At 34.1% G+C, this 24,670-nt stretch overlaps 2 protein-coding genes across 2 annotated transcripts; one reads left to right on the forward strand and one right to left on the reverse strand.

Moving 5' to 3' along the window:
* Nucleotides 1–940: 940 nt before the first annotated feature.
* Nucleotides 941–2,873, forward strand: LOC136812529 (galanin receptor 2a-like). The gene is made up of 2 exons (XM_067069057.1): nt 941–1,487; nt 2,216–2,873. The coding sequence occupies exons 1-2, from the start codon at nt 943–945 to the stop codon at nt 2,826–2,828; spliced, it is 1,158 nt and encodes a 385-aa protein (XP_066925158.1). The 5' UTR covers nt 941–942; the 3' UTR covers nt 2,829–2,873.
* A 3,806-nt stretch (nt 2,874–6,679) lies between these two features.
* LOC136812631 (fibroblast growth factor receptor 3-like) lies at nt 6,680–10,158 on the reverse strand. The gene is made up of 4 exons (XM_067069159.1): nt 9,786–10,158; nt 8,903–9,544; nt 8,551–8,693; nt 6,680–8,325 (listed from the first exon to the last, which is right to left on the reverse strand). Exons 2-4 carry the CDS (start codon nt 9,486–9,488, stop codon nt 7,708–7,710), a joined length of 1,347 nt encoding a protein of 448 aa, XP_066925260.1. The 5' UTR covers nt 9,489–9,544; nt 9,786–10,158; the 3' UTR covers nt 6,680–7,707.
* Nucleotides 10,159–24,670: the final 14,512 nt, after the last annotated feature.

Below are 24,670 nucleotides of genomic sequence, written 5' to 3' on the forward strand. Positions count from 1 at the left end.
AGCATTTTCAATTATAAATTGTCAATTACCCCCAAGTAAGGTTCACTCCTTTCACAAAAAGACCATTTTATGCTTGAGATGTGTGTACTAAATGTTAAATCTAGTCTGAGTTAGGATCTTAACCTAAGAATGCTGTAAGAATATTTTAGGATGATTTTCCAAAAAAAGTTAAGAATGTCTATGACAAAATAGATTTACACCATTCTTATAAAAAATTATCATTTCCACTATAGCTAGTTTTCACTACGGCTAGCGGGGTCTTTTAAAGCCTTTTCCTTTCGTAAATCGGAAATGAACCTTGTGGGGAATTTTTAGTAACGTCTTAAAATACAAAATTTCATTCGATTTTGCATTAATTTTGACCCTGATTGTGATCAAAAACAAAAAGACCTTACTCAGAAGTGTTGTATATCGATTTCTTTTTTTATGGAACAATAATTCGAAAACACCCCTTTATGCCAAAATTACAAGGAAGAAAAAACATCCAAAGGCTTTAAAAGTTTTGGATGTTCTTATAAAAAAAAACGTGTATTTTCAAGACAAAAGCTTCAGAAAAACAAAACATCATAGCGTGTAATTTTCTTATTGTTTTGAACAAAGAAGACATGTTAGAAATGAACCAATCAAATCGGAGTTTAGAAACTAGAAAACACAAAGAGGGGCAGGCATTTAAATAAATGTTCAAAAAATGAAGATTCCTTCATACTTAATGTAAAGTATTGTGGAAGATAAAAGTAGACTTTTTGGGTAGTTTTGGTGATCAAAAATATCCCAATAAGAAATATTTAAAAGCGATTATCATTGTGCTATTCTCCGCAATAAGGTAGATTAAAATAACGAAGGGACATTATAAAATTGGATTTATAGAAACCACGAGTTGATCTGATATTTCAAAACCTAGATGAAATTTCAAATTCGCAAAGGAGGTTGTTTTTGAAGCTTATGGTGCATAGAGAAAAACAAGCGAAGATTAAAATTAAGCGAAACGAAACCATAGTCAAAATCAAAAAAAGCCAGAACACCGAATTTTTCAATCCTACAAGACGTCGTGTGCCCACCGGTACATATTTCACGGAAAAAAAAAGAAAGATGGCTACCGTTGCTTCGAATTACACTTTACCGGCGAACAAAAGTGAAAATACTTATAAAAAGAACGATCATAATTTAATGCATACAATTTTATTATCTGGCTATTCTTTGTTATTTGTAGCTGGTGTAATTGGGAATGCTTTTGTTCTAATTACGACATGTGTTCGAAAACGAAAAAGTGACAAAATGAGATCGTACAATTTGTTGATTATATCCTTAGCGTTAGCTGATCTGATTGGTTCGTTTTTTGCGCCATTTGTTATGATTACACATCTAGTGAAATCATTTTCTTGGGGTGGAATGGGTGATATTGGTTGCAAGGTTTTCTCATCTATGACTCTACTTGGTTCATTAGCGTCCGCATGGACCATAGTGGCAATCGCACTGTCTCGTTTCAGGTAATAAAACTTTTATGGTATTTTATTCCAATTCTAACAAGCGTATAATTTTCTTAGTTTCAGTCCGGCGAGACACTCACGGTACATGACTTACTTTGACACTTGCAACACTTAAGGGAAGCTTTTCAGGCTTGCTGTCCGCTGTAAATGGCTGGGAAGTGAGAAAAACGAGATCTTGGGCTACTTTTTTTGAAAAATCCGACCATTTCTCCCTAAAATGAACGAAAAATTGTTTGCTTTTAGTTCAATTTAGCTCAAATTTGGTACATATGTCTTTCTCCTCGGGTTCCAGTAATTCCTGCTCAAAAAGTTTTTACGTGTACGAGTTACAATATAACTTTAAAATTTTACGATTATGGTTTTCTGGTTGACTTGGAAGAAGAGAAAGGATTGAAAGAGAGAAAATGAAAAATTCTTTAATTTAGTGTTCGTCAATGTAACCGAAAAGACCGAAAAGGTTTCCTCTCAAGCCTTAACAGTGGTAGATTATATCTTTGTTTGGACGTTTAGATATGACGTTCGGTTATGAAACTTTAATATTTGCGAACAAGAACAACCATGGGAACTACCGGGTGTAGATCAGATCGCTGTTTTCAGTACTGTTAAATGATAAACAAAAATAAAGAGATTTTGAAAATATTTAAAATGAAGTAAGCCCTTTTAATCTTCACTTGAGATTCAAAATCGTCATTTTTAAATCTTCATTCTCTGTTCTTTTCATTGTTTAGGATTTTCAAGCAGACTACATTCACCGTTGAGAGCGGGGGTGCCAAAACTATGTGTCAAATCTTGCTGGTTTGGTTTTTCTCCATCGCTATTACGTCATCTTACACTGCAAAAATCGAAATGCGTAACGGAAAATGCTCAGTCGACTGGACCCCAATGCATCGCTTCATTTGCTCAATTTTATTTTTAAGCTTCACCAATATTATACCAATCATTATTTTATGCTGGGCACATTTGAAGTCGGTCCGTAGTTTTCGACATTCCATTAAAGAAGCACAAGCCAAGTTGGGCATCAAACGCGACAAACAAGTTCAGAAAATCACGAATTTATTTTCGTTAATCACGACCACATTCTTCATACTCGTCACGCCATATACTTGTTTATACCTTGTCATCGCGTATACTAAATTTACACAACAGCGTCTGGGAAATATCAAAGTTTACATGTATCTGTATCACGGATTGTATTTATTATCATGCTGTAATTTCGTGGTGAATCCATATTTTTATGCTTCAAACATAAAGTTTAGGCCATTGATCAACAAATTGACTGTGTTATTAAAACATATCTTTGGGTATTTATGGAAAAAAGAAGAACTACCACATGCCTTATAAGATGATTTTTCTAGAGGTATTTTTATTTGTACATGGATAGGGAAATTCTAGGTAAAAAAATTTGTTTATTTCCAAATGTATCACGTATGCTAAAATTTCAAATATATTCACTGTAGAGCCAAGCTTCAAAGTTAGAAGCCTTCTTATTTTTTTTGACTCGCGACCCTGCCCAATGATACATCTCCGCTCGAAACTCCTTTTTGCCGCAAAATTTACCTAATGTTGAAAAGCTTCCTGCATTCTGACTCGTGCGAGGGTACTCTTCTTGCATAATCAGCGATAAAATTCCACCCAAACCCCATTTGCCTTCCTCCCACTAAACCATCTAAACCGTTAATTCAGGTCTTCGGCCGCTAGATCAGGTCTGCGTCTGCCATCAAGGGTCATTGTAAAACAAATGTAATCAAAAAAGAAAATCCAAGTCTCGAAAATGGTAAAAAATTTGACCCGCTTTTGCAATGAGAAATGCTACAAACTAGCCGTCTCGGCGTCGTAATATTTTCTTGGATATTGAATGGAAATTAATTAAAACATTTTCCTGTATTTTCCAAGGAAAATTAAATAAAACACATTTTTTGTACTTGGGAAATTTAAGAAATTTATCTACAGTAAAGCAATGTTTTGCTATTTCCACCAAGTTGATTTTCAGGAAAAATCGCTTTCTGTCTTGAAAAATGGTAAAAAATAGTAACCAGCAAATACCCTTTAAAACTTACAAAAATAGAGGTACCCTCTATCTGAAAATTTAGTTCAAATTTGAGTCTGAAACTTTTTGTGTTGAAAGTACGCTGTCTATGGTTTTCTTCACTAGCAGTGATGTGTTGTAGAAACCAGTTTTTCACAAGGAAATGAAAAAATGCCCTTTTAGCTATTTACCCCTTTAAAACCTACAAAACGTTGTTCTTGAATAACTTGAAAATAGTCCTTTTGGTCTCAAATTTTGAACAGTGAATCACTGCAAAGTTAATCATGTTTGAATATTTTCAAAACTGTACGTTAAAATCAAAATACACCTTAAAACCTACACTATTACATCTTAAAACCTACAAACATCGAGCTTAAGAGCTTTTTTGATTTGATTTTTCTCACAACGCACTTAGAAATTGAAATTCAGGTACTCTTAGGTGCCAAATAAACGGGGGGGTTCGAATAAACGGGGGGGTTGGAAAATTTTCGAAATTTCAATAAACGGGGGGGGACCTAATTGCCGGGGGGTTGGAAATTGTACTTATGAAAACCCAAAAATAAGGTAAATATAGGCTAAAATCAGGCTTTTTGGAGCAAAATAAGGGGACTTCTTTTAGCCAACTGAAAATATTCTTAAAAATTAATAAACAGGAGGGTCCTAATAAGGTCCGGGGGGGGGGGGGGAAAATTTTCGAAAAATTAACAAGCGGGGGGGGGGGCCGTTTATTTGGCACCTAAGAGTACTGAACCGTGATTCAATTGATCAAAAACACCCCTGTCTCACAGCCCCGGTGAAACTTTTTTTTCTTCAGTTGGGATATAAATCCCTATTGAAATCCTAATGGAGATAAAAATTTTATTGTTTCAAGGTTAAAACTTCTAGTGAGGATGGTACCATGGGGCTAAAATTCCAGGGTATATTCCCACCAGGTACCAAATTTTTGCCAAATTTTCCAATGGGGTTGGGGTCCCAGTGGGGCTGTGACACAAGAGTGTTTGCTAAAAATCCATTCTGGGTTTGACTTTATTTTTGGTGTATGGTACTAATGTTTTTTTTTTAATGTCAATCAAATGAGCTTTAAAATAGAGCTTTGAGGGCCTTACTATTTCTTTTGGGTCTAACCATGAAGAAGAAAATGATTTTAACTACCATAAGTATACCTAAAAAGTATAGGTTTTATGACCTAAGTTCAATTGTGTACTCTCTAGGTCCGAAAGGATTTTTCGAAAGGATTTTTAATTAAAATTTTGAATAGTTTCGAATTTTACGACACGTTATGCGAAATTAGGTATTTTACGAAAGAATATTTCTAAGAGGTTTTAAATAAAAAGGTGAATTATACAATATCTAATTAAGTTTGGGGGCTAAGAGGTATGGTTTATTAAATTTGTTCCAGTTGTTCAAAAGTTATGCGTAAATATGGAAAAAATTGTTTACAAAAGGTGATCCAAAAAGGGGGCAGAAAATTCACGAAAATCACCCTTTCACTTTTTCCAGACACAGTATCTAAAATTCTTTCTCTGTCTTTCCATTGAGAATTACCAAATAGGTTTTTGCTATGATTTTTTTTTCATTTATACCCTGATTTTGGGGGTCCAGATACGGAGAGTCGGCCTTTTCATGCTTTAATTATGGTAAAAATTCAGTTTCCATAAATCAAGGTTTTATAATTTGACATCTCCTTTACATTATACTTTTCTTATCGTTATCGACTTTTTTTCTTCTCAATTTCAAAATCGTTTCGATGATTTTTATTTTGGGTAAACCTTTTCGGACGCCATAAAATCAGCATTAAGAATTTATCACATCTTTGATGGCGATGAAGATGATTGAGAAGTAAAAGTTGTTTTGTGAAGAGAAGGGGAGAGAGATATTGATGACACCACATGGTCCCGAGGAAGGGATCCATTTGATGTATTTCAGCCATACCAGTATTGACAAAGATGTAACGATTCGGGTGAGTATGAAATGAATTTTTAAACACTGAGATTGTTCAAGATTACTTTTCCCGGAAACATTATATACCGTTCAGGCGGCAATACAGTAGACTCCCGGTTATTCCATAGTCACTATGGTTATTCTAATCTCCAAATGGGATAATAATTTACTTCGAATAACCGGAAAGTTCGTTTTCCCGCCAGATTTTCAACTTAACAAATAAATTCCTTGAAGAGTGTAAATACCATAAATATTTTAACCTGATTTTTTTGAAGCAAAGTGTTTTAATCGCAGAAAACCAATGTTCTCACTCGACGATATCTCACAATAAGAAAAATTCGAATAAGGAGGGTGATTTAGCCTATGATTGGCCCCAAGAGAAATAGAAATCGCTTCGAATAACTGAAAGTTCGAAAAGTTGAAGTTTGAATAACCGAGAGTGTTTTTGCCTGAGTTGGGTAAGTAGATCCAAGGGGCACGCTATCTCACTTCGAAATAACCGAACACTATTCGAATAAGTGCAGGTTCGAATAACCGGGAGTCTATTGTATGTGGTGGTATGACGAGATCGCCCTATCGAGCAAAGTGTGGGGCGAGTGAGAAAGAGGAGAGAATACAGGCATACATCTTCAAAAAAAATTAAAACTTTATCTTAAAAAAGTCTGCGTCTGCGTCAAGAGGGGAGTAATTGTTTGAAAATGTCGGGTATGGATGGACTAGAACTTCTACGCCAAAGCGAGCGTAAATAGAATCACTCTGCTCAAGAGACAACGCAGGAGAGGAGAAGGAAAAGAAGAAGGAAACCTGGCATAACCTTAACCCTTTAAGTGCCAATGTCGTATATATCAGACATGGGCTATGTAGGAGGGCGAAGCCCTCCTGTAATGCCCTTTTTGAGTTAGAAATCGTCATTTTTGGTCTAACTCGTAGAAATCAAATTGGGCTTCATGGCCAAGCAAAAAAAAAAAAATCAAAAGTGAGTCTTTTCAGCGAGATTTTAAGCTAAAAAGTCAAAAAAATGCAAAAATTTGACCACCCCCACCCCCCTAAGCCGGCACCGAAGAGAAAGAGGAGACTCTAAGCTATCCAACGGACCATAAACGAGCTTCTAACTCCTTCTAGATCCAGAGATATAAACCTTTAAAGTTTGAACTAGCGATTTTCTTTAAAAAACTTGAGCGTGGCACTTAAAGGGTTAAAAGGAAAAAGGATAAAGACAGAAATATTTTCTTGGTGAGCTTTTAATACTCTTCGATCTTCTTCTCGTTCTTGAAGTCAAAATGATAGTATAATATAACAAAGCCTAAAATCGTTTCTTCATAGTGGCTATTTACAATAGTTTATCCCCAAAATGTCGTGATGAATAACTATCTAACTTTTGTTGTTTTCCTTCATATTTACATATGGTACAAAAATAAAATCATATAATTTTGATCCACCGTCAAGTGTCTTCCAAATATTGTCCTCTCATTTTATTGCACGGTGTGTTCGAAAAAGAATTAGGAATCCATGGGAAGCACAATATCATTGGAAAACATGTTGACAATAGGATCGAATTATACTAACAAATCATAACAAAATATATCTAAAAAACTACTATAAAACAGGCTATCAAAAATAACCAGACGAGAAAGGTGATGGCTTCTTAGGTGAATAAACCAAGGTTCCACACATTGAGAAGTCACCAACTAACTCAAAACTAATATCAAAAATAAATATACAGAAGAGATTTTTCATAATATCAAAAGAAATGTGTCTAACAAAACTATATATCTAAAAATAGGCAAAAAGCATAGAAAAATAAGACTAAATTTGGAAGAAAAGGGACTTTGAAGCAATTGTTATCCTCAAAAACACGAGGAAATACGTATGCATTTTGCAATATTCAAACTCAAAATTCTTAAAAGAAAAAACATTGCATGAGTCAGCATGAAGCATGTTTTTTGATTGATCCTTGGTGACCCCAACACTTCATCAAACCCATGATTGATTAGTACAAAATGTATCCAAATCCAACCTCTTATTGCAATGGATCAAGAGGGACACGCCTTAAGGTCATCTTTTTAGTCTATCCTTATCACGTAAATTGGTGATCAATGGAGCTCCCTAATCATGGAATTTCTCTTTCTAAGTAATATTCTAGGACTAAATTTCCAGCGAGTCAAAAATCTACTCTTTTGAATCGATCAATAAATAAAAAAATATGTATATTCAAAAAAATACTATTTAAAAACTAAAACTAAACACACGTGTTCATAATATACGCCCTTCATATTGCACTTGACTATGTAACGGTTTGGTTCGTTTCTGGTAATCAACTAACAATCTATCATCTTCATCGTCGTGTGTGCAATGAATATCTAGGGAAGAATTACGCTGAAGAAGTAACGTCCTCGCTGGGTAGGGTGAGGAAATATCTTGCTGTGAAGATGAACATGAAGATAAAGTCTTTTTATGTTGCAGGTTATTATGAAGTTTACTACTACTTTTGTTTGAGTTTATATCTTCCGAAGATGCCCTCCAAAGTCTTGAACATGTATCTGGTAAATTCTCTTTCGAGCATTGATGACTACTGTTCAAACCAGTAATTTGTATATTATTGTCTTGGGATGGAGTAACAACTAAGCTACTTGATAGAGATAAGTGATTGGAAGGTAAGCTATCGTTGCTGTTTGTTCGTTTAGATCGAGTTGATGTTTGACTGGAGGACGAGCTGCGGTTGCATTTTTGTGTACTTTTCTTGAGTGAATCATAATTACACATTGGTAGGATTTGCATATCTGTCCCTTCGTTCTCAGAGACCTCGTTTGATGTTGCATTGTTGGCTTGTTGTTGCTGGATGTGTCGTAGTAAGCCTTTACTTTGTCGAGCCTGAAAATCCAAAAAATGACAAATATGAATTAATAATTTGGCTTTTAAAAATTTATATAGAGCATCGAGTTCTTATTTTAGCATGTCAAAATACAATAATAGATTGGAACCTCAATAACTAGAGTTTATTACTAGATTTTATTTGGAAATGACGGTAAGTTTTCATTGAGGATTGGACACAGCAAAAGAAACAAGTTTAATTAAGGAGAAAGAAGTAGCACCCACCTTATGTTGTCTGAAGGCGAAACAGATACACATGAAGACAAGAAGTAAGAAGAAAGCCACACAAGCAGCAGGGAGAACGATGTTCAGTGGAAATCCACCTTCACCGTTGTTTCTTTCTTCATCCTCCTCCTTTGGCGGTGGTCCTATGGAAAGAAAACAAAACATAAAGACCTCATAATAAAGTATCCCTCCCAATTTCAGATTTTTGAATTTAATGAAAGGTTGGCAACTTTGAATTGACGATAATTAACAAAACGGTGGTCTAGTGACACATGGAACATTTTCATTCTATTTTCTTCCAAACTTATCTTAGTATATTTTGAGTATTTGATGAAAGAAGTTGAAATATTACCTGAAACAACGACAATTTCGACCGTCTTGACTGTCACCACCTGTGCTTGTTGATAAAACAGTGCAATACATTTATAAACACCTTCATGATCAGCCGTTACTTCAATCAAATCAGATATTTGGACGTGCATGCCATTTTTCAAATAGTGCCGTTTCTTGATTTTTAGACTATTCCGCGAGCCCAACTCATCGGCAATGTTTCCAGATCGGGAGATACCGGAACGTTGGTTCTGTTTGATCGGCGCACTCCATATCAGGTATTGGATTTTGTTTTCAGGTGCTTTGCAGGAGAGCGTAACGTTTTTTCCTTTTCGTACTAAAAGTCGTTCCATTTGTACAGGAGGAGAAGGGACAAAAGGTTTCTTTTTGATTTTCGGTTTCACGAGATACGTCATACGACGTCGTCCGGCCGAATTCGTTGCAACACACGTATAATTACCAGCGTCACTTTCTTGAAATTTACGTATTACGATGCTTAGCGTGCGCGGTCGGATCAAATATTTAGAATCTTTCTGCAAGTATTTTCCATTGAATAGCCAAGTAACTTGAGGTGTGGGATCACCTTTCACCAGACAACGTAACTTCATCCGCTTCCCTACAGCGATGGATTTACGCTCAAGCGATTGGATAACACCAATGGTATCTAAAGATGCGTGACAATAACGATTAACATACTATACCTTAATTAGATACAAAAAGTGAAAAAGTATGATGACTCGAACCTCCCAAGAAAAAGTGTTATTAAAAAAATAAAAATAAATAAAAATAAACGATTCTCAATTGTGTGGTTGCATTGGGAACTATCATTTCGCTAAATTTTCCTACTTCATAAAAACGATTAAAAATACGAAATATTGAAGTATCGACAAAAGGAGCAAACAAACCTTTGAAAGGATTAAAAGGGTATGGAGTATTCGGTGGATTCAATGTCGGTAGATTTGGTGGTATAGAAACTGGAAGACGGTCAATAACATTAAGTACACGATAAGCGTCTACATGGCCCAACCGGTTGTGGGCCGAACACTTGTAAGTGCCATGATCATAGGAGTTGATCCTGTCAATCAGTAAACAACCTTTTTGGGGATCGTGGATATATCGGGAACCTTCCCGTCGAATCAAGTATCCATCTTTGAACCAAGCTATCAAGATTCGGTCTGCTAATTTTTGGTACTTGATTTCCAATTGACAGGGCAGACAGATGGTTTCATTCAATTTGACCGTATATTCTCGTTTGGCAGGTTTGATCTGTGGCGCTTTTCACGTCTATGAGAGAAGATGAGGGTAAGAGGATTTAAAATAACATAACATTTAAGATGACATCATAAAAACATGACGCAACTTGTTTCACGTTGGCTTTCCGATGTTTTAGAGCTAAGGAGCCCCAAGGAGTTTTGGGCAGAAACAAAACAAAACAATATTTTCTTTCCTGTAAAGGCCTGTAAGGATAACTCTTTATTAAAGCATAATAACTCTATATCATTAAAGATAAAATTGAATGAAACAACTTCCACAAATCCGAAATTTGGCCTAAATTTGCCTAAAAAATTTTTCTTTTGAAAATCTTGAAGTCTCACATTTTAAGGATTACCATTTTGCATAAGCGTGTAAAAAATCAGAAAAACTAATGAGGCAATTTCACACAAGAAGTCAAGAAAACCCCATTTTTAAGCATTTTTGGCCAAATTTGCCCAAAAATTATTTTTTCGAAAATCGGGCTCCATCAGATTTTAAACATTACCATTTTACATCATTGTGTAAAAAATCAGAAAAAAATACCAAGGCAGTCGCGAGAAATAGTAATTTTCCCTAAAAATGATGTAAGGAAATTTCCCCAAATAAGATAATCGGATTTTTACGGCCAAAAAAATATTTTCCGAAAAAAACTACTTCAGCTACTTTTTAAAGAACCTTGCCCTCTATATTTATGCAAAAATCAATTTCACACGAAGTCCAAAAAACCTTATTTTTAGGCACTTTTTGACCCAAATTTACCCAAATTTTTTTTTTTCGAAAATCGGACTCCGTCACATTTTGGGTATCACCATTTTGCATCATTGTGTGAAAAATCAGAAAAAACTAATGGTCCGATCCCGAGGAAAGCTGGTAACGAACGAACGAACGAACGAACGAACGAAGGTTAAATTAAAGGACCTCCGGGGTAGGTCCAAAAAGAAAGTTGATTTTCAGTTGTTTTACTACTCTCACTAGAAATCCCTTTGTGACGTTAAATTGACTTTTACCTACTTAAAGTGCTCATTAGGGGGCCGAAAAACTGTAGGAGGTTTTTTTTTATTAGGCTTAAAATTGTTTTTTCCATCTTATTGAACGTTCGCTTTGCTATCGAAATAATAATTTACCATATGGTCAAATTCCAAAGTTTTAGCATCTTGATTTTTTCTCACTTTCGGTTGGATTAAGAATCTTTCATCGGCATCATTTTGGAAGGAGCCTTCGAATAACTTTCAATAGTTCAATTTTTGGAGAATTAGCTCAAGATATTTTTCATCAATTCAAATTTTTGGACGCACAAAACTTGAAGATCCAATTAGGCCCAATTTAGATGATTTAAAAAAGAGGGTTCAAAAGAAAAGCCGATGTATATGTAGAGTATATATAAAAGAGCTATCGACATCAACACGTACAACAATACTATCAAAAAGTAAAGTTGAAGTGAGATCTGTAGAGACAATTAAAGGATGAGACAACCATAAATCTTTGATAGAAAAAAGCTTATCCCAGCCTTAACTGATAATAGATTTCGCAGCTCCCGTACTTTTTCTCATGAAAAGAAAAGCAAGCATTTTTGTTAAACTAACTTTGCGTGTTTTCAATTATCTAAAAATCTGAAAGATTCATTAAATTTTAGGAGTAGAGTGGCTTTTGGGACTTGTTAAGCTCATTATTTCCGTTATGAGAGAATATTGGATCAGTTGAATATTGAATCTTACTTGTAAATTATTTTTATATGGTCTTTAGATTTTGATGAAGACGAATGGTCAATATTTTGCAATAATTAACGAGGGCTTTTCTTGAAAAAACAGCAACGAACGCAAATTGGCATCAGTAACTAACTTATTCATACCAATAGCATTGCGGGATATTGAAAGAAAATTACAGAGAAGAGAATTTTAATTAGTTTTGGCAATTTGAAACAATTTACTATTAAGCTACATTTTTAATGACATCAAGCTTTTGTAAAAGAAGAGAGAAAACCACAACAATTCGTTCGACATCAAAAGAGAATCGATTCAAGCCCCTTAAAAGTCGGTCTCTTGCTATTTTTCGAACACAAATATAAGACCACTAATACCAAAAGTCTTTGTTATCAATAATATGTCAAGATCAGGACAAACCTTATATCAGATCAAGGTACCACTTAAAAAAGTCGCGAAAATAATTGGATGGGCTAGTGACATTCCTTGGTCCCCTTGCATATACATTTTTTTTTAATTTGAGGTCAAGGGCTTCTTTCAAAAATAATTTTTAAAATGAAGATTAATCTCACGAAGCATAATCATGAGAGGCAATATCATCGTACGAAAAAGTTAACAATATAATAAAGGCAGTTTGTATGTCATAACATCCCTATCGATTCAATTCATAATATGCAATACTACATATTAAAGCTCAAGTACACGATTAAGGACGAGAAGGGCTTTTGACGTTTTGCAAGTAGACCTATCAAGAAATGTGGTCGATTGATGTTTACACTCTTAAACGAATTTTCCTGCTTAAAGACCTTTCTTAAAACAACACGAAAATGAAAAGAAAACGGCTTGTTAAAAAAATCCCCTTGTACAAAACAAAGAAACACGAAATAATGTTTGACTACTATGTAGGGACAGTATAATTAATCGATTGGAAATAAAATGTAGAACATTTTTGAGGCTCTTCTTGCTAAGTAAATGTTCAATGACATGCAAAGTATTAAAAATACAAGTGAAAAACAACGAAATTGTTCGAATAAGCTCTGGCAGCATTGAAGTATGAAACATGTTCGAATATAGAAAATATACCTTGTCCGTTTAAAAAGAGTACAAAACTCTCACAATAATAAATATAATTCAAACTATTCAAATAAAATGATGGTAATGACTCTCCTTTACGTGAAAGCACAACAAAAGGTGATGACTTACTTGGGTCATTGGTTTTGCGTTTCTTGCGTCCAGTGGCACCAAACTGTAGCATCATAAAACAGATGAACAAGATGAGGATCCTTTGAGCCATTATTCCTCCACATCAAGACCGCATCTACAGATTCATCGTTATTTTGTTGTTTTTTTATTGTTGCTCTATATTGAATATGAAGAGAATAAGGTGAAATAAGATACAAAACTAACACAGAGGCAAAAATAAGAAAATTATTGATGGTGGCGAGGTGGTGACAAATTAGATCATTTATCATCTACTTCTTTTTGCTGTAACTCCTTGACACTTTTTTGTGACCCCTTTATAATTTCTTTTGTTAGCTGTATTTGTCATGCTTAAATAAGAAAAGTTCTGTGCACAAGAGAAAACACAACATCGATATCTTCACCAGAAATTTATATCAAATTTCCATTTTGTCAGCATTTTCTGAACGATCCCCCACGAGAAAAACCAACATGGAAGCTTCAATCAAAATTATTTTCCCATAACACTTTTTTGTTGTAAAGTTGATTATGAAATAACAATAACGCAGAAAATTCAATCAGTAAAACCATATTTATCTTAAATCTTATGTTCACATACAAAACTAATCGAGTTAGTTCACCATCTAACGCTGTTTAATGACTAATTTACTACCCATAAAATTGATTAAAGTCTGTAATAAATCAAAAACCAGAGTTTTGATAGATCGTATCAACGTGACAAAAGAAAAAAAAGCGGCAGAATGTAAGAAATAAATTAATTTTCGTAAACAAAGATAACTTCAATAATTAGCAGAAAGTTTTAAGAGCTTTCTTCATTAAAGTGAATACCATTAAGCCACAGAAAGCCAGCATTTGAAAATTTAGATGTACAAATTTCCTCCTCTAATTCAAATCTGCTTTCAGACAACTGTCTTACAGTTACAATGATAAAACCAAAACAGTACTAAACTCTAATTCTAAGGTCAAAATAACGCAAACAAAAACAGGGAATCCTTTAAAATCTATCATCTCTCGCTACTTTCTACTGTGAGTACCACATACCATTAAAATGCATCATAAGACAAATAGAGAAGTTATTGCTAAGTGTGCCTGGGAATTAAAAATATTTATCTTGTCAAAATGACTCTCATTACTAAAATGGGTATTAAATATCAATGGTTAAGCCTCTCTCCAAAACAAACTTCCTTATCAAAATTTCCAAATTTTAAAATAACATTTTTCCAACATGTATAATATAAACAATGTTGCAAAAACTTTGAGCAATGCGCTTTAAAGAAGAGCCTTCTTGTTATAAGGGTTGAAAAAGCCCCTTTTTGACCATTGAATAACATTCAATCATGTAAATATTTTTTTGATATCACCAGACTCGCTTTTAAGGTATTGTTAGATACAGTATTTTCAGTTATTTTTTTTATTTTACATAAAAGTGGTAAAAAAGTCATTGTGTAAACAAAAATCAAAAATATGTTTGGGGTTAGGTCACCAAAAAAAAAATGATTTCCCCTGTTTATTCATTAGTTTTAAAATGATGACACATTCGTAACATCACAAAACCCAGCAAGAAAACCTTCATATAATTTTAAACAATCAATATGATTGGACAGACGTCAAATTATGATACCATCAGGCCAAATCAACCAATCAGGATTACTACATACCCCTCAATTTGGTGAGCGCAACTCCAGTTCTTAAGTGTATACCGACATTGCTTTTGGTTTGAGATAAAGAATCAGGTTATTGCAAAATGACTGTAATTTCAGAGAAAAGTGGTTGGGAGGCTCAGCAGATTGAGCAAGATCTGGGTGATCAGTTTTGAAATAGTGCTTCAGGCTGAACTTCCTTTTCATTTTATTACTAAGCACCAATATATATTCTGAAAATTCCAGCCCTGAGCAAATTCAAAAGCAGATTTTCTAAAGTGCTTGTGTCATCATCAATTGGGGGTACTTTCATAGCCTCCAAACAGCTGACCCTTCTAACCTGCAAGTTATAAATATGCTATTGGGCTAGAATGAAAACCAGTCATTTTGTGACTTTCAGATCAAGGACCAAACAAGACTAAAAGATGTAGCAGTTCAGAGCAGTTTAGAGCCACCCCAGAACCCCATATGACACCCTACAGTATGTCTCAATGAGCCTGTTTAGCCTTAGTGTTAACTAGGTGCATCTGTCGCTTCTCTTGCATCTCATAACTTCTCCTGAATGAAAGATTTCTTCAAAAATGTCCTTTCCAATTTTCTTTAGATTTTTCTTGCATTTACTAAGGTTGTTAATTTCTGCCAAACTTTATCAAACTATTAAATTTCCATTATATCACAGTTTTCCAACACAATTTTCCCAGTAAAAATTGAGTAACATGTCATGTTGAATAGACCTTTTGCTAATCAAAATTACTCTGAAAATTAGCAGTGAAAATATCATGTAATGAATCAAAAAAATCTTAGCTAAATGCTAGATGAAATTATCCCTAACAGGTTATCTGTTGGCAGTTAGTCACACTAGCGTCCCGCCAAAATGCGTATCAAAGATTAATGCTACGAAAGCGCTATATCGTTTACTTGACTCTCAAGCAAAAAAATGCGCTGCAAAACTTCTAAAGGGATTCATGAAAAAATAACCCAGCGCTTTTTAATGAAATTAACATTTTCAAAAACTTTGAGAAATTGCCTAAAATTTGGGCCATAGATGAAAAAATTTGAGCCAAGCCAACCTTGGTCCTTGAAAACTAATTTGAAGATCAACTTCCCAAGAAAAAGATCCACCAACCCACCTAGATCCGCGCACCACCAGATAGGCTGTTTCCCGGAAATTTTTTACTTTAGCGTATAAACAAGGCCTTAAAAATCGAAGCGCTGTCTCGGGAATTGAATGACAAATTTTAGTTGGTTGATTTTGGCTGCTGCACGTTTTATTTTGTTTCAAACTTTCAAGTTTTAATTAATTGTCTTGCGAACTTGATTCAGGTAACTCTCATCCTTGTTGTGCAAATACATCATGTAGATGACTGATGTTGTTTTTTCTGAAAGCTAGATTTCCTAGTGTGGCTAACTGGTTGGTTAAAGATATATAATGTTTTGGAGGCTAATTTTTGGAGCCAAATGGTTTTGTGATTAGCAAAAAGGTCATAATAATTGAAAGACTCTAGCAAAAATGAGTTAGTCACATTAACATCATGCTTTAAATATGTACACCTACGGTGAGAGCTCCTAAAAAACATAAAATGTTCTTAAATCTGATGGGGTCTTTCAAAAATACAAAACTAAAAAGAAAAAAACCTTTCACTGACACAAAAAAAGATGCAAAGAGGCAACCAAACTATGTTGTGAAGCAATGCTTCTAACAGAAAACTTTTATCATGTACAGCATAAGTGTCATTAACACTGACAACATCCACAGCATCATAAAAATATAAAAGAAGACTGAGAATAAGCGTAGACGTTTTTAAAACATTAAACAATTATAACCAGTCCTGGAGCCACGCACGTTGACGTTGAATTTTTAACGTAATTTAACGAAAACGCTTATTTGATTTGTAGGATAAGTTTTCTGATTTCTTTTCTCCTGAGGGCAAGGAAATTGACAGCTAAGAAGTCCTTTTGACACAAGGCTTTTGAGGTAAATTGTTAAAATTTGTTTGCTTCAGTTAGACCAGGTCAGACAGGCACAACTTTTACCTAAAAATGAGAGGTGAGAGCAAGGTACGAATGAAGGAATGACCAAAGGAGCTTTTTATCAACCTAACCGCAAGGGTAAAGATCCAAAACTTTGAATAGTATATATATTTCCATAGACACAGACCAGTTTCTCTCTTTAACAAAAATATTTTTTCATAGAGATGTCTATCGTAAAGTTTGGTTGAATTGAAAGATTTAATACTTAATATACCACTAACATAGTGGCACAAGGAAATCTCAGAATCTCTAAACCAATAATAACAACATTCCTCACAGCAGACAAAAAAACCATTTGACAAATAAAAATTGCAAAGCTACCAAAAATCCTTGCCTTCATGAAGAGGTTAATAGGTCATTGAATGTTACACTTGTCTTACTGACATATTAAAATAAACAAATAAATTCCAAATGGCTAAGCAAAACAACAAGATTCAGATAATGACCAAGAGACACTCAAATTGTCAAAACATTTCACATGGGATTCCATCTTGTATAGAATGTACCATGCTTTCTCAGGGGAAAATAACATAGTGTAATGAATATATGAATAAATATAACCCTTGCCAGTTATATGTAATGAATAATAAAATCTCCATAGATAAAAAATTCAAGTTTTATGAATGACAAAACACAAGAAATCTGAAGTTTTGGTGCGTGCTATTCAAAAAAATTGATGTTATGTTGTGGTTTATTACAAAGGCCGTCATCAAGATTCGAAGTACACAAACGGCCCTAGTAAATTAAACAAGCAGCGCGCGCAAGAGGAAGGCTACCTTGTTGATTAAAACTCAGGTAACCAGGGTGTGAAAAAAGCAGTGGACAAGATAAGATGCACGCACGCGCGCGTATGTGCTCAAAATTACAAATCTTCGTTTTTCAATCGTTTCATGTGTCTACACGCTTATTTTTTATAAGAATATATTTTATTAATGATGAAATTTGCCAAAACATTAAGAATACGGTAAGAATATCACCATCATGCAACTGATCTAAGACGCCAAATTTTTGCTTGAAAATTTTAATAAACGGGGGGGGGGGGGCTAATTGCCAGGGGGGGTTGTAAATTGTAAATACGACCGAAAACCCCAAAATAAGGTAAATAAATATAGGCTAAAATTAGGCTATTTAGAGCAGAATAAGGGACCCCCTCTTTGAAAGTTAACAAAAATTTAAAATTAATAAACGTTTATTTGGAACCTAAGAGTACTGTATTATACTGTAATAGAATAAGCTTTGGTTGACATGTTCGTAGGTGGAAACATCAACCGAAAATCATCACCCGCTCGTCGCCTTCCCATTCAAAGCAACCTGGAGTCCTTTTAAAGTTTTGGTGAAAACAATTCTTCGTAAATTTCTTCATATTATGCACCAAATTATGTAAGGTATGTACTTATGGTTGGTGTATTGTGTATTATTTTTTTTTACAAGAAAACCAATGACATCACTATCTAATCGGCTCAAATCCAGCATGTTTTCATTTGTACATCTCAAAAAAATGTTTTTGAGTTTAACAGTAAAGTCACTGTCAATTTAAGGTCATGGTTCCTTTACTCAATTATTGCTAAATATAGCCAACCCAGTTATAAAACAACTGGGGCGCACCAACAACAAAAAACGAGTAGAAAAACACTCACCTAACATCAGAGGAAGGTTAATGGATAACATAAAATAGCTATTTTTATACCAAGGAAATGACAGTTACAATGTAACATAAGGAAGATCAAGATCTAATGTTTTGTGTTTCTGTTCAAAACTATATTTTAACATTCTCGAAAACCTATGGCTTATTGCATCATGATGAATACAAAAATAAGCGAAAAGGAAATTTTCCCAAAGATATTCCAGATCTAAGTAACACCAAAGCTTTGCTCCTTGCATCTTGCATGGCCAAAATCTCAGTCTTATATGAGTTGAGAATTAATTTTCAAAATAACAAAAAATTAAGAAATTGATCTTATAATTACAAACACCTTACTTTTAACACATGGAGGTATTCTGCCGAAATCTTGTCCAAATGATAAAATAGTAAAGCAAACTGTACCCTTTGAACCATCCATGACTAAAACACCAAAACCAACAGATCAACATCTCTGCTTTCTTTATAACGAAATTCTCATGAAAACAATGTTACAATTACAACAAATCAAAAATACTTTACAATCTCCTCCCAACTTATTGTTGCTATAAAATTCATACCGCTTATCAATTCACGCAATCTATGATTAAACCGAATTAATATTCCAACTAATAGATATGACTCTTTCTTCTGTTCTGAAAGACAGCTGAGCCATAACATCTTATACCACATACCATTTACATATTTGATGAAGTCCTTCCCTTTCTGGTTTTTACGTTATAATTAAATTTAATAGAGCTTTGACTACTTTAAAATATACTCTAGCTTTGGTTAGATGAGTTATTTGACGTCCATACCAGAATCCAATTGATTCTAAAATACCATAATTATCCAAAAAATGAAGGACTTTCAATTTTTAAAATCAACCCTATCTGAGATAACTTCTTCAAATAATTAAACTTCATCAATTAAACTTCAACTCACAGTTACAGTAGCATTTCAGTTGAAAAAGAAAGGGGAGGTCGTTTTGCGCAGATCATTGGATATCTATAACGACACATAAAAACGAATAAAAGTAGATAACGAGCTCATTGATCGGTCATCGAACGGAAACTATTAGTAGGACAAATTGCTGCCTAATTAACCGTTTATCTGTCCCATTTATTATACCTCAAAAATACCATTCTTCATTTTTGAAATGCGCCAAATAGGACTTGAAATTTCCTTCGGTAAAGTTATATAAGATATTGGTATTTTCGAAATTTTGCTATGGATATTGTATTCGTTTACCAGTGAATATCTAAACCCAGCAGATGGAAGCCTGTTCAGCTGAAGCTTTTCAACTGAAGTTTACAGTATAAAATGCAATGAGTATATCTTCTTATAAAGTAACGTAAGACGATTGCAATTAAGTTCGTCAAAAAGAGATTAATGACAGAAATGATATGTTCAAAGGTCTTCCTTCTCATTGCATCTTTTCTTCTTCATTTTGAACCTCTATATACAGTTCAATTGTCACCGTGAATTTCACTGCACTGGCAAAGAAAATCTAACGGAAATTATTGACATATTAACAATTTACCAAAAACAAAATCTGTATAGAAACTCATTTTTCTATTTTCATCATCATTAAGATTTAAAACGATCATTAATGGCTTTAAATGATTTCTAATCACTATTAAATTTTGTATGAAAGTTCTTTTGAAAATATTTCCGATGGGTATTAATGATATGCCTAATCATTATACCCGTAATTCCTTATCAACCCAAATTAGATAGGAGCTTCCTACCAGCAACAACCTTCATTCTCGTGCAATTTAAAGAACCTGTTAGTACATTCCCTGAAACTTCCTTATAGACCCCTCTAAAATATTAAATAAAATCAAAAATTTTCGTTAGAATTCGTTAGAAAATCATCATGAATATCTTACCCTAACAAAGCTTTTTACAATAGACTCCAAGGACTTCATAAAGAATCAAACAGTGCTGCAGTTCTCAACATTGACTTATTTGAAGTGGAAAAATTTGGTCATAACAAAATTACGAAATCTGAAGATTTATGAGTGCCATACACTTCCATTAAAGTTAACTCATTCATTGTTCAAGGTACTCTCAACTAAAGCCATCCTCATGTCATATAGGTTATAAGATACACAAAGTTTAAAACTATAAGTGAAAATCGTGAACGAAAAGGGGAACCCCACAAAAACACAAGCTTTTCGAGTGTTAACAAAAACAGACCCCTGATGAGTTTGAGAGTGAATAAGGTCCACTGTTTGTTATTATTAGTCGTGTAAAAAGGAAAGGAAAGTTATTTTTGAGGCTTTGGAATAAAATAAGATGGTTTAAAAAGAAAGTCAATTGAAGGGGCGAGAGAGAAGAAGGTACAGAAAGCTAAGACACCCTTGCTAAATATTATGATTAGAAAGATGGGCCACCTGCTGCATAAATAAAGCGAGGAAAGAAAATTCGATCACCAAGCTATAAGTATGTCATTTTCTGACAGACTTTCAGAATTGCATACGAGAACAGTAGTTTTCATGGAAAGTATTTCTTCTCAAATAGGTCCCAATAAAGTTATTGTTGTTATGTTTTCAATATAAGGTGTGAAACTAGAACTAACAAAAATGTCTCATTTGCTATCGAATTGGGGGAAAAGGGGCAGAGTAGACTCTTTAAAGTCTACTGACGCCTCCATTTTCATGTTCCGTTTATTAAATTTAGGGACTTTTAAAATTTTGTTGATTTTTGATGAAAAATGACTTTATTCTTTCTTTCGTTATCTTTGCTTCAAATTTTTACTTTTCTCAAAGAGAGGTTCACTGTGAGACGTGACTAAATTGAAATTATTTGCAAATTTTGAGTCATATTAGTTAACTCTAATTAAAAGGCTCCACTGAGAAGAAAGAAGAAAAGTAAGATATTTTAGACATTCACACAGTGGGGAGTTCTTCTACCTATAGGGTACCAAGGCAGAGTGCGAAATAATGAGAAAGGCATGTACAGCTCTCGGACACCCCTTCCCCATTATGACCCGCCAAAGAATTATCCCGATGGTAAAATTAAACTAAATTTTCATCTTTTTTGGAAATTCAATAACAGCGACTCGAATTTCTGTTGAAAATGCCCTAAAATTCACATTAAGTAAAAGATTATTGGGACCTTGGGCACCGAGACCGGGTCGTACTTGCCAAAGAAACCAAAGCAAGTACTTATTGACATATCATAAATGACATTAAAAAAAATCCTTTATCATACTCATCGCAATAAAGAAAACCCGTGATAACATCTCAAAATAGTTAACCTCAATTCTTTGACAAATTAAGGAAACTTACAGAAATAATTTCAAGTATTTTTCTACCCTTTCATTATTGGTAATCAAGCGATCCAACGGTGATTTCAGTCTTGAGCGATCAAATCAAGCCTCTGACCTCATCACTTAACTACCATTAATCAGAACGAAAAGGAATCTTCCAAATATACATTACTATGGTAACGATGCAGAATTAGTTGGCAATAATACGATCGTCAAAACATTCCATTAGTATCTAATGGTATTCGGCTTTTTAAGATTGGCAAGATATTTTACCAAAACAGCTGCTAAACAACTAAAACGCCAAAAGAAAATTGCCAATTTGAGGCTCAAAGAATTTCCCAACCCAATCCGCTTTTGTAACTTCGTTTTATCCCCACTGTCTAATCTTGGTCACTGAGAAAGGGGTGATCTACACTCTTTTTTATAAGAAGAACTTAATCAAGAACAATTTGGCTCGAATTTGCCGAAGAATAACAACAATTTAACAACAATGCTTTAAGAAACAAAAAGAAAACAGGATAAGAATACTTTTAGGGGTTGAAAGTGGCAAATAGATAAGAGCCCAGCAGTCTCATCAAAACTTTAATGGTTCTTACAAAGAAAAATATATATATAACCATGTTATACTTGCCAAAATGACACACAATGTCAAAACAATATTCGTTAGAAAATGTCCATGGCATCATTACGCATCGCGACAATTTGGTATGTCAACTGGAAATGTTCCTTCCACCCTCACTCGTCGCACGGTTTCAAATGAAAAAGGACATTACCAGCCTTTCCTTATTGCTAAATATACAAAATACAATGCAACTGATCTATTTTATATCTAGCTCCCTCTGGTGCTCGCACAATGACCTCACAGCTTGCACAAATTTGAAGTGAAAAAGTTGCATAGCTCCTAAGATTCATTAATCTTATAATGAAATTTGCATTTGAAAATCAGATTTTATTTCAGCCCTGTTTGACGTCTTAATTGGGTTATTTTATTGGCCAGTTTTATCTGTTATCGTCATTAACTCGTGGAATTAATTGATTTTCAGCATAAACTTGATTCAAAAGATTTACGCGCATACGTTTTGATTGGCGTTTGAGAAAAAGCTTTCACGCACACTATCAATAAAGAGCAGTATCCATCTGGCAAACATACAAAGAGCCACAAACTCTGGCAAGCTCTGGAAACCTTAAATCAACACTTTCAACATTGCCACCTTTGACTTTGTTAAAAACACCTGAATTAGATCTTAAACCTAGTGGTGCAAGAAGTGTGGCAGTGAAAAAATGAGGTCTTAGAGCCATCACGAAATAAAGAAGGACAAAAGGGGGATTGGGTACGCGGCATGATGTTCAAATAAATTATACAAAGAGAAAGTGAAATAATAATAACGTGCGACAAAGCGATAGTACGAGTACGCTACATAGATAAAACCTATAAATCTTATTTTGTCGTGCAAGGCTTACAGAATAACAAAAGCTTGCCAAAACACGAACAAAATGACGAATTATTTTTTTAAAAGAACACCCATGGTGCGTTTATTATAGACGGTAAATCTGCATTTGAAATGGTTTAAGGGCGACAGATGAGTTTGAACCAAAATAAATACCCTGTTTAAAAATACAGGATTAGATTGGCAGCTTGTCTAACTTAGAGCTTTCCTACCCTTTCCTCTAGTTAGAAGAAGCTTTTAAAGTATTCTTTCAAAAAATCACAACCAAAGTTTAAGCGATAAGAAATATGTCTCAACGTCTCATAATTCATATTTCATCAGCTTAACACGTAAAGTAGACTAATGTAAGAACACGCAAGTATCTTTGTACCAAATAAAAGACAGACAAAAAATCTCTTTTTAGAGTCATAACAAGAGAAAGCTGAATTATGAGAGCTAAGCAGCTAAGCTATGTGTTTTCTATATAGACTAGCAATAGGACTAAATAAATTTATAAGATCAAAGGAGAAGCCCTTCGTTGGAAGAATTTATAGTACCACGCTTCTCGACGCCATGTGCGGGAGCACAAATTATTCTAGGTCCAAACCTCTAAAGACACTATTTTTTTTCTATTTCTCTATTATGAATGCTTTTAAACAATAAAATCATCATACTTGAAAATCTTAAAAGAAAGGGCGGTGCTAAGGGTTCACTGTAAAATCAATCAACGAAACATTAGATGACATAAGAAGGAAATGCGTGAGGTGATCATGGAATGCAGTTGGCTACAAAATAGAAAAGCTTGAAGCTCTCTTATCCAGTGGAAGATAAGGTAACTATTCCACTCGAAAATTTCGGTGTACAAGTTCAATGAAAGCTATAACGGTATCCATAGAAAAATATCAATGTCATCGAAAATTAAAACTAAAACCGTCCTACCAACATACAATGTGGTATACCAGGAAAACCTTTTACCCATGTTGAGGGGGTCATAATTATTTTCCGTCCAGGAGGTTGTCTCAAAAATATGGAAAATCCAGGGAGGTGATTAGATTACTTGAAAAATCCAAGAGATCTCTAAAATTTGACAGAAATCAAAGGAGGGGGTGACCTCCCTGCAATAACCTTCTTTTTGGACTAGCCCAACGATGAACGGAATTGGTCTCTCACAGCCTACCTGTTATCAGGATCAACAAAAAGAAGAGTTATGAAGCTTGAAACACGGCAAGTACCGCCACCTTTGTTCATTACATCAAGAAAAGTTAATCAAGGGTCGCATTTAATACGGAGTAAAAGTAATTTGATCGGCTTTATCGATTAGCATATGAAATAGAAAAAAAGGGAAAAAAGCCGACATTTGATTTGAAGGGGGGTCTTCAAACTCATCATTTTTTATCTAAATCTATTTTGTTATGTTGTATATCCCTCTTACTGTATCCTCTCCAAATTTTGATATTTCATCATTACAGTACTTTTCTCTTCATCTCATAGTATTCTTTTTTTATCATTAATTTTTTTCAACATGGTATAATCGATGATATTGATCCTATTCCTTGATGAAGATGAAAATAAAGATTTATTGAATTCTATTCCTTGAACCCCAATACAGTAGATAGTATGTTATACAGGGAACTTCCAAGGGA

This window comes from Clytia hemisphaerica, unplaced genomic scaffold (genome assembly GCF_902728285.1).
Source record: "Clytia hemisphaerica strain Z4C2 unplaced genomic scaffold, Clytia hemisphaerica genome assembly, whole genome shotgun sequence".
Classification (NCBI taxonomy): domain Eukaryota; kingdom Metazoa; phylum Cnidaria; class Hydrozoa; order Leptothecata; family Clytiidae; genus Clytia; species Clytia hemisphaerica.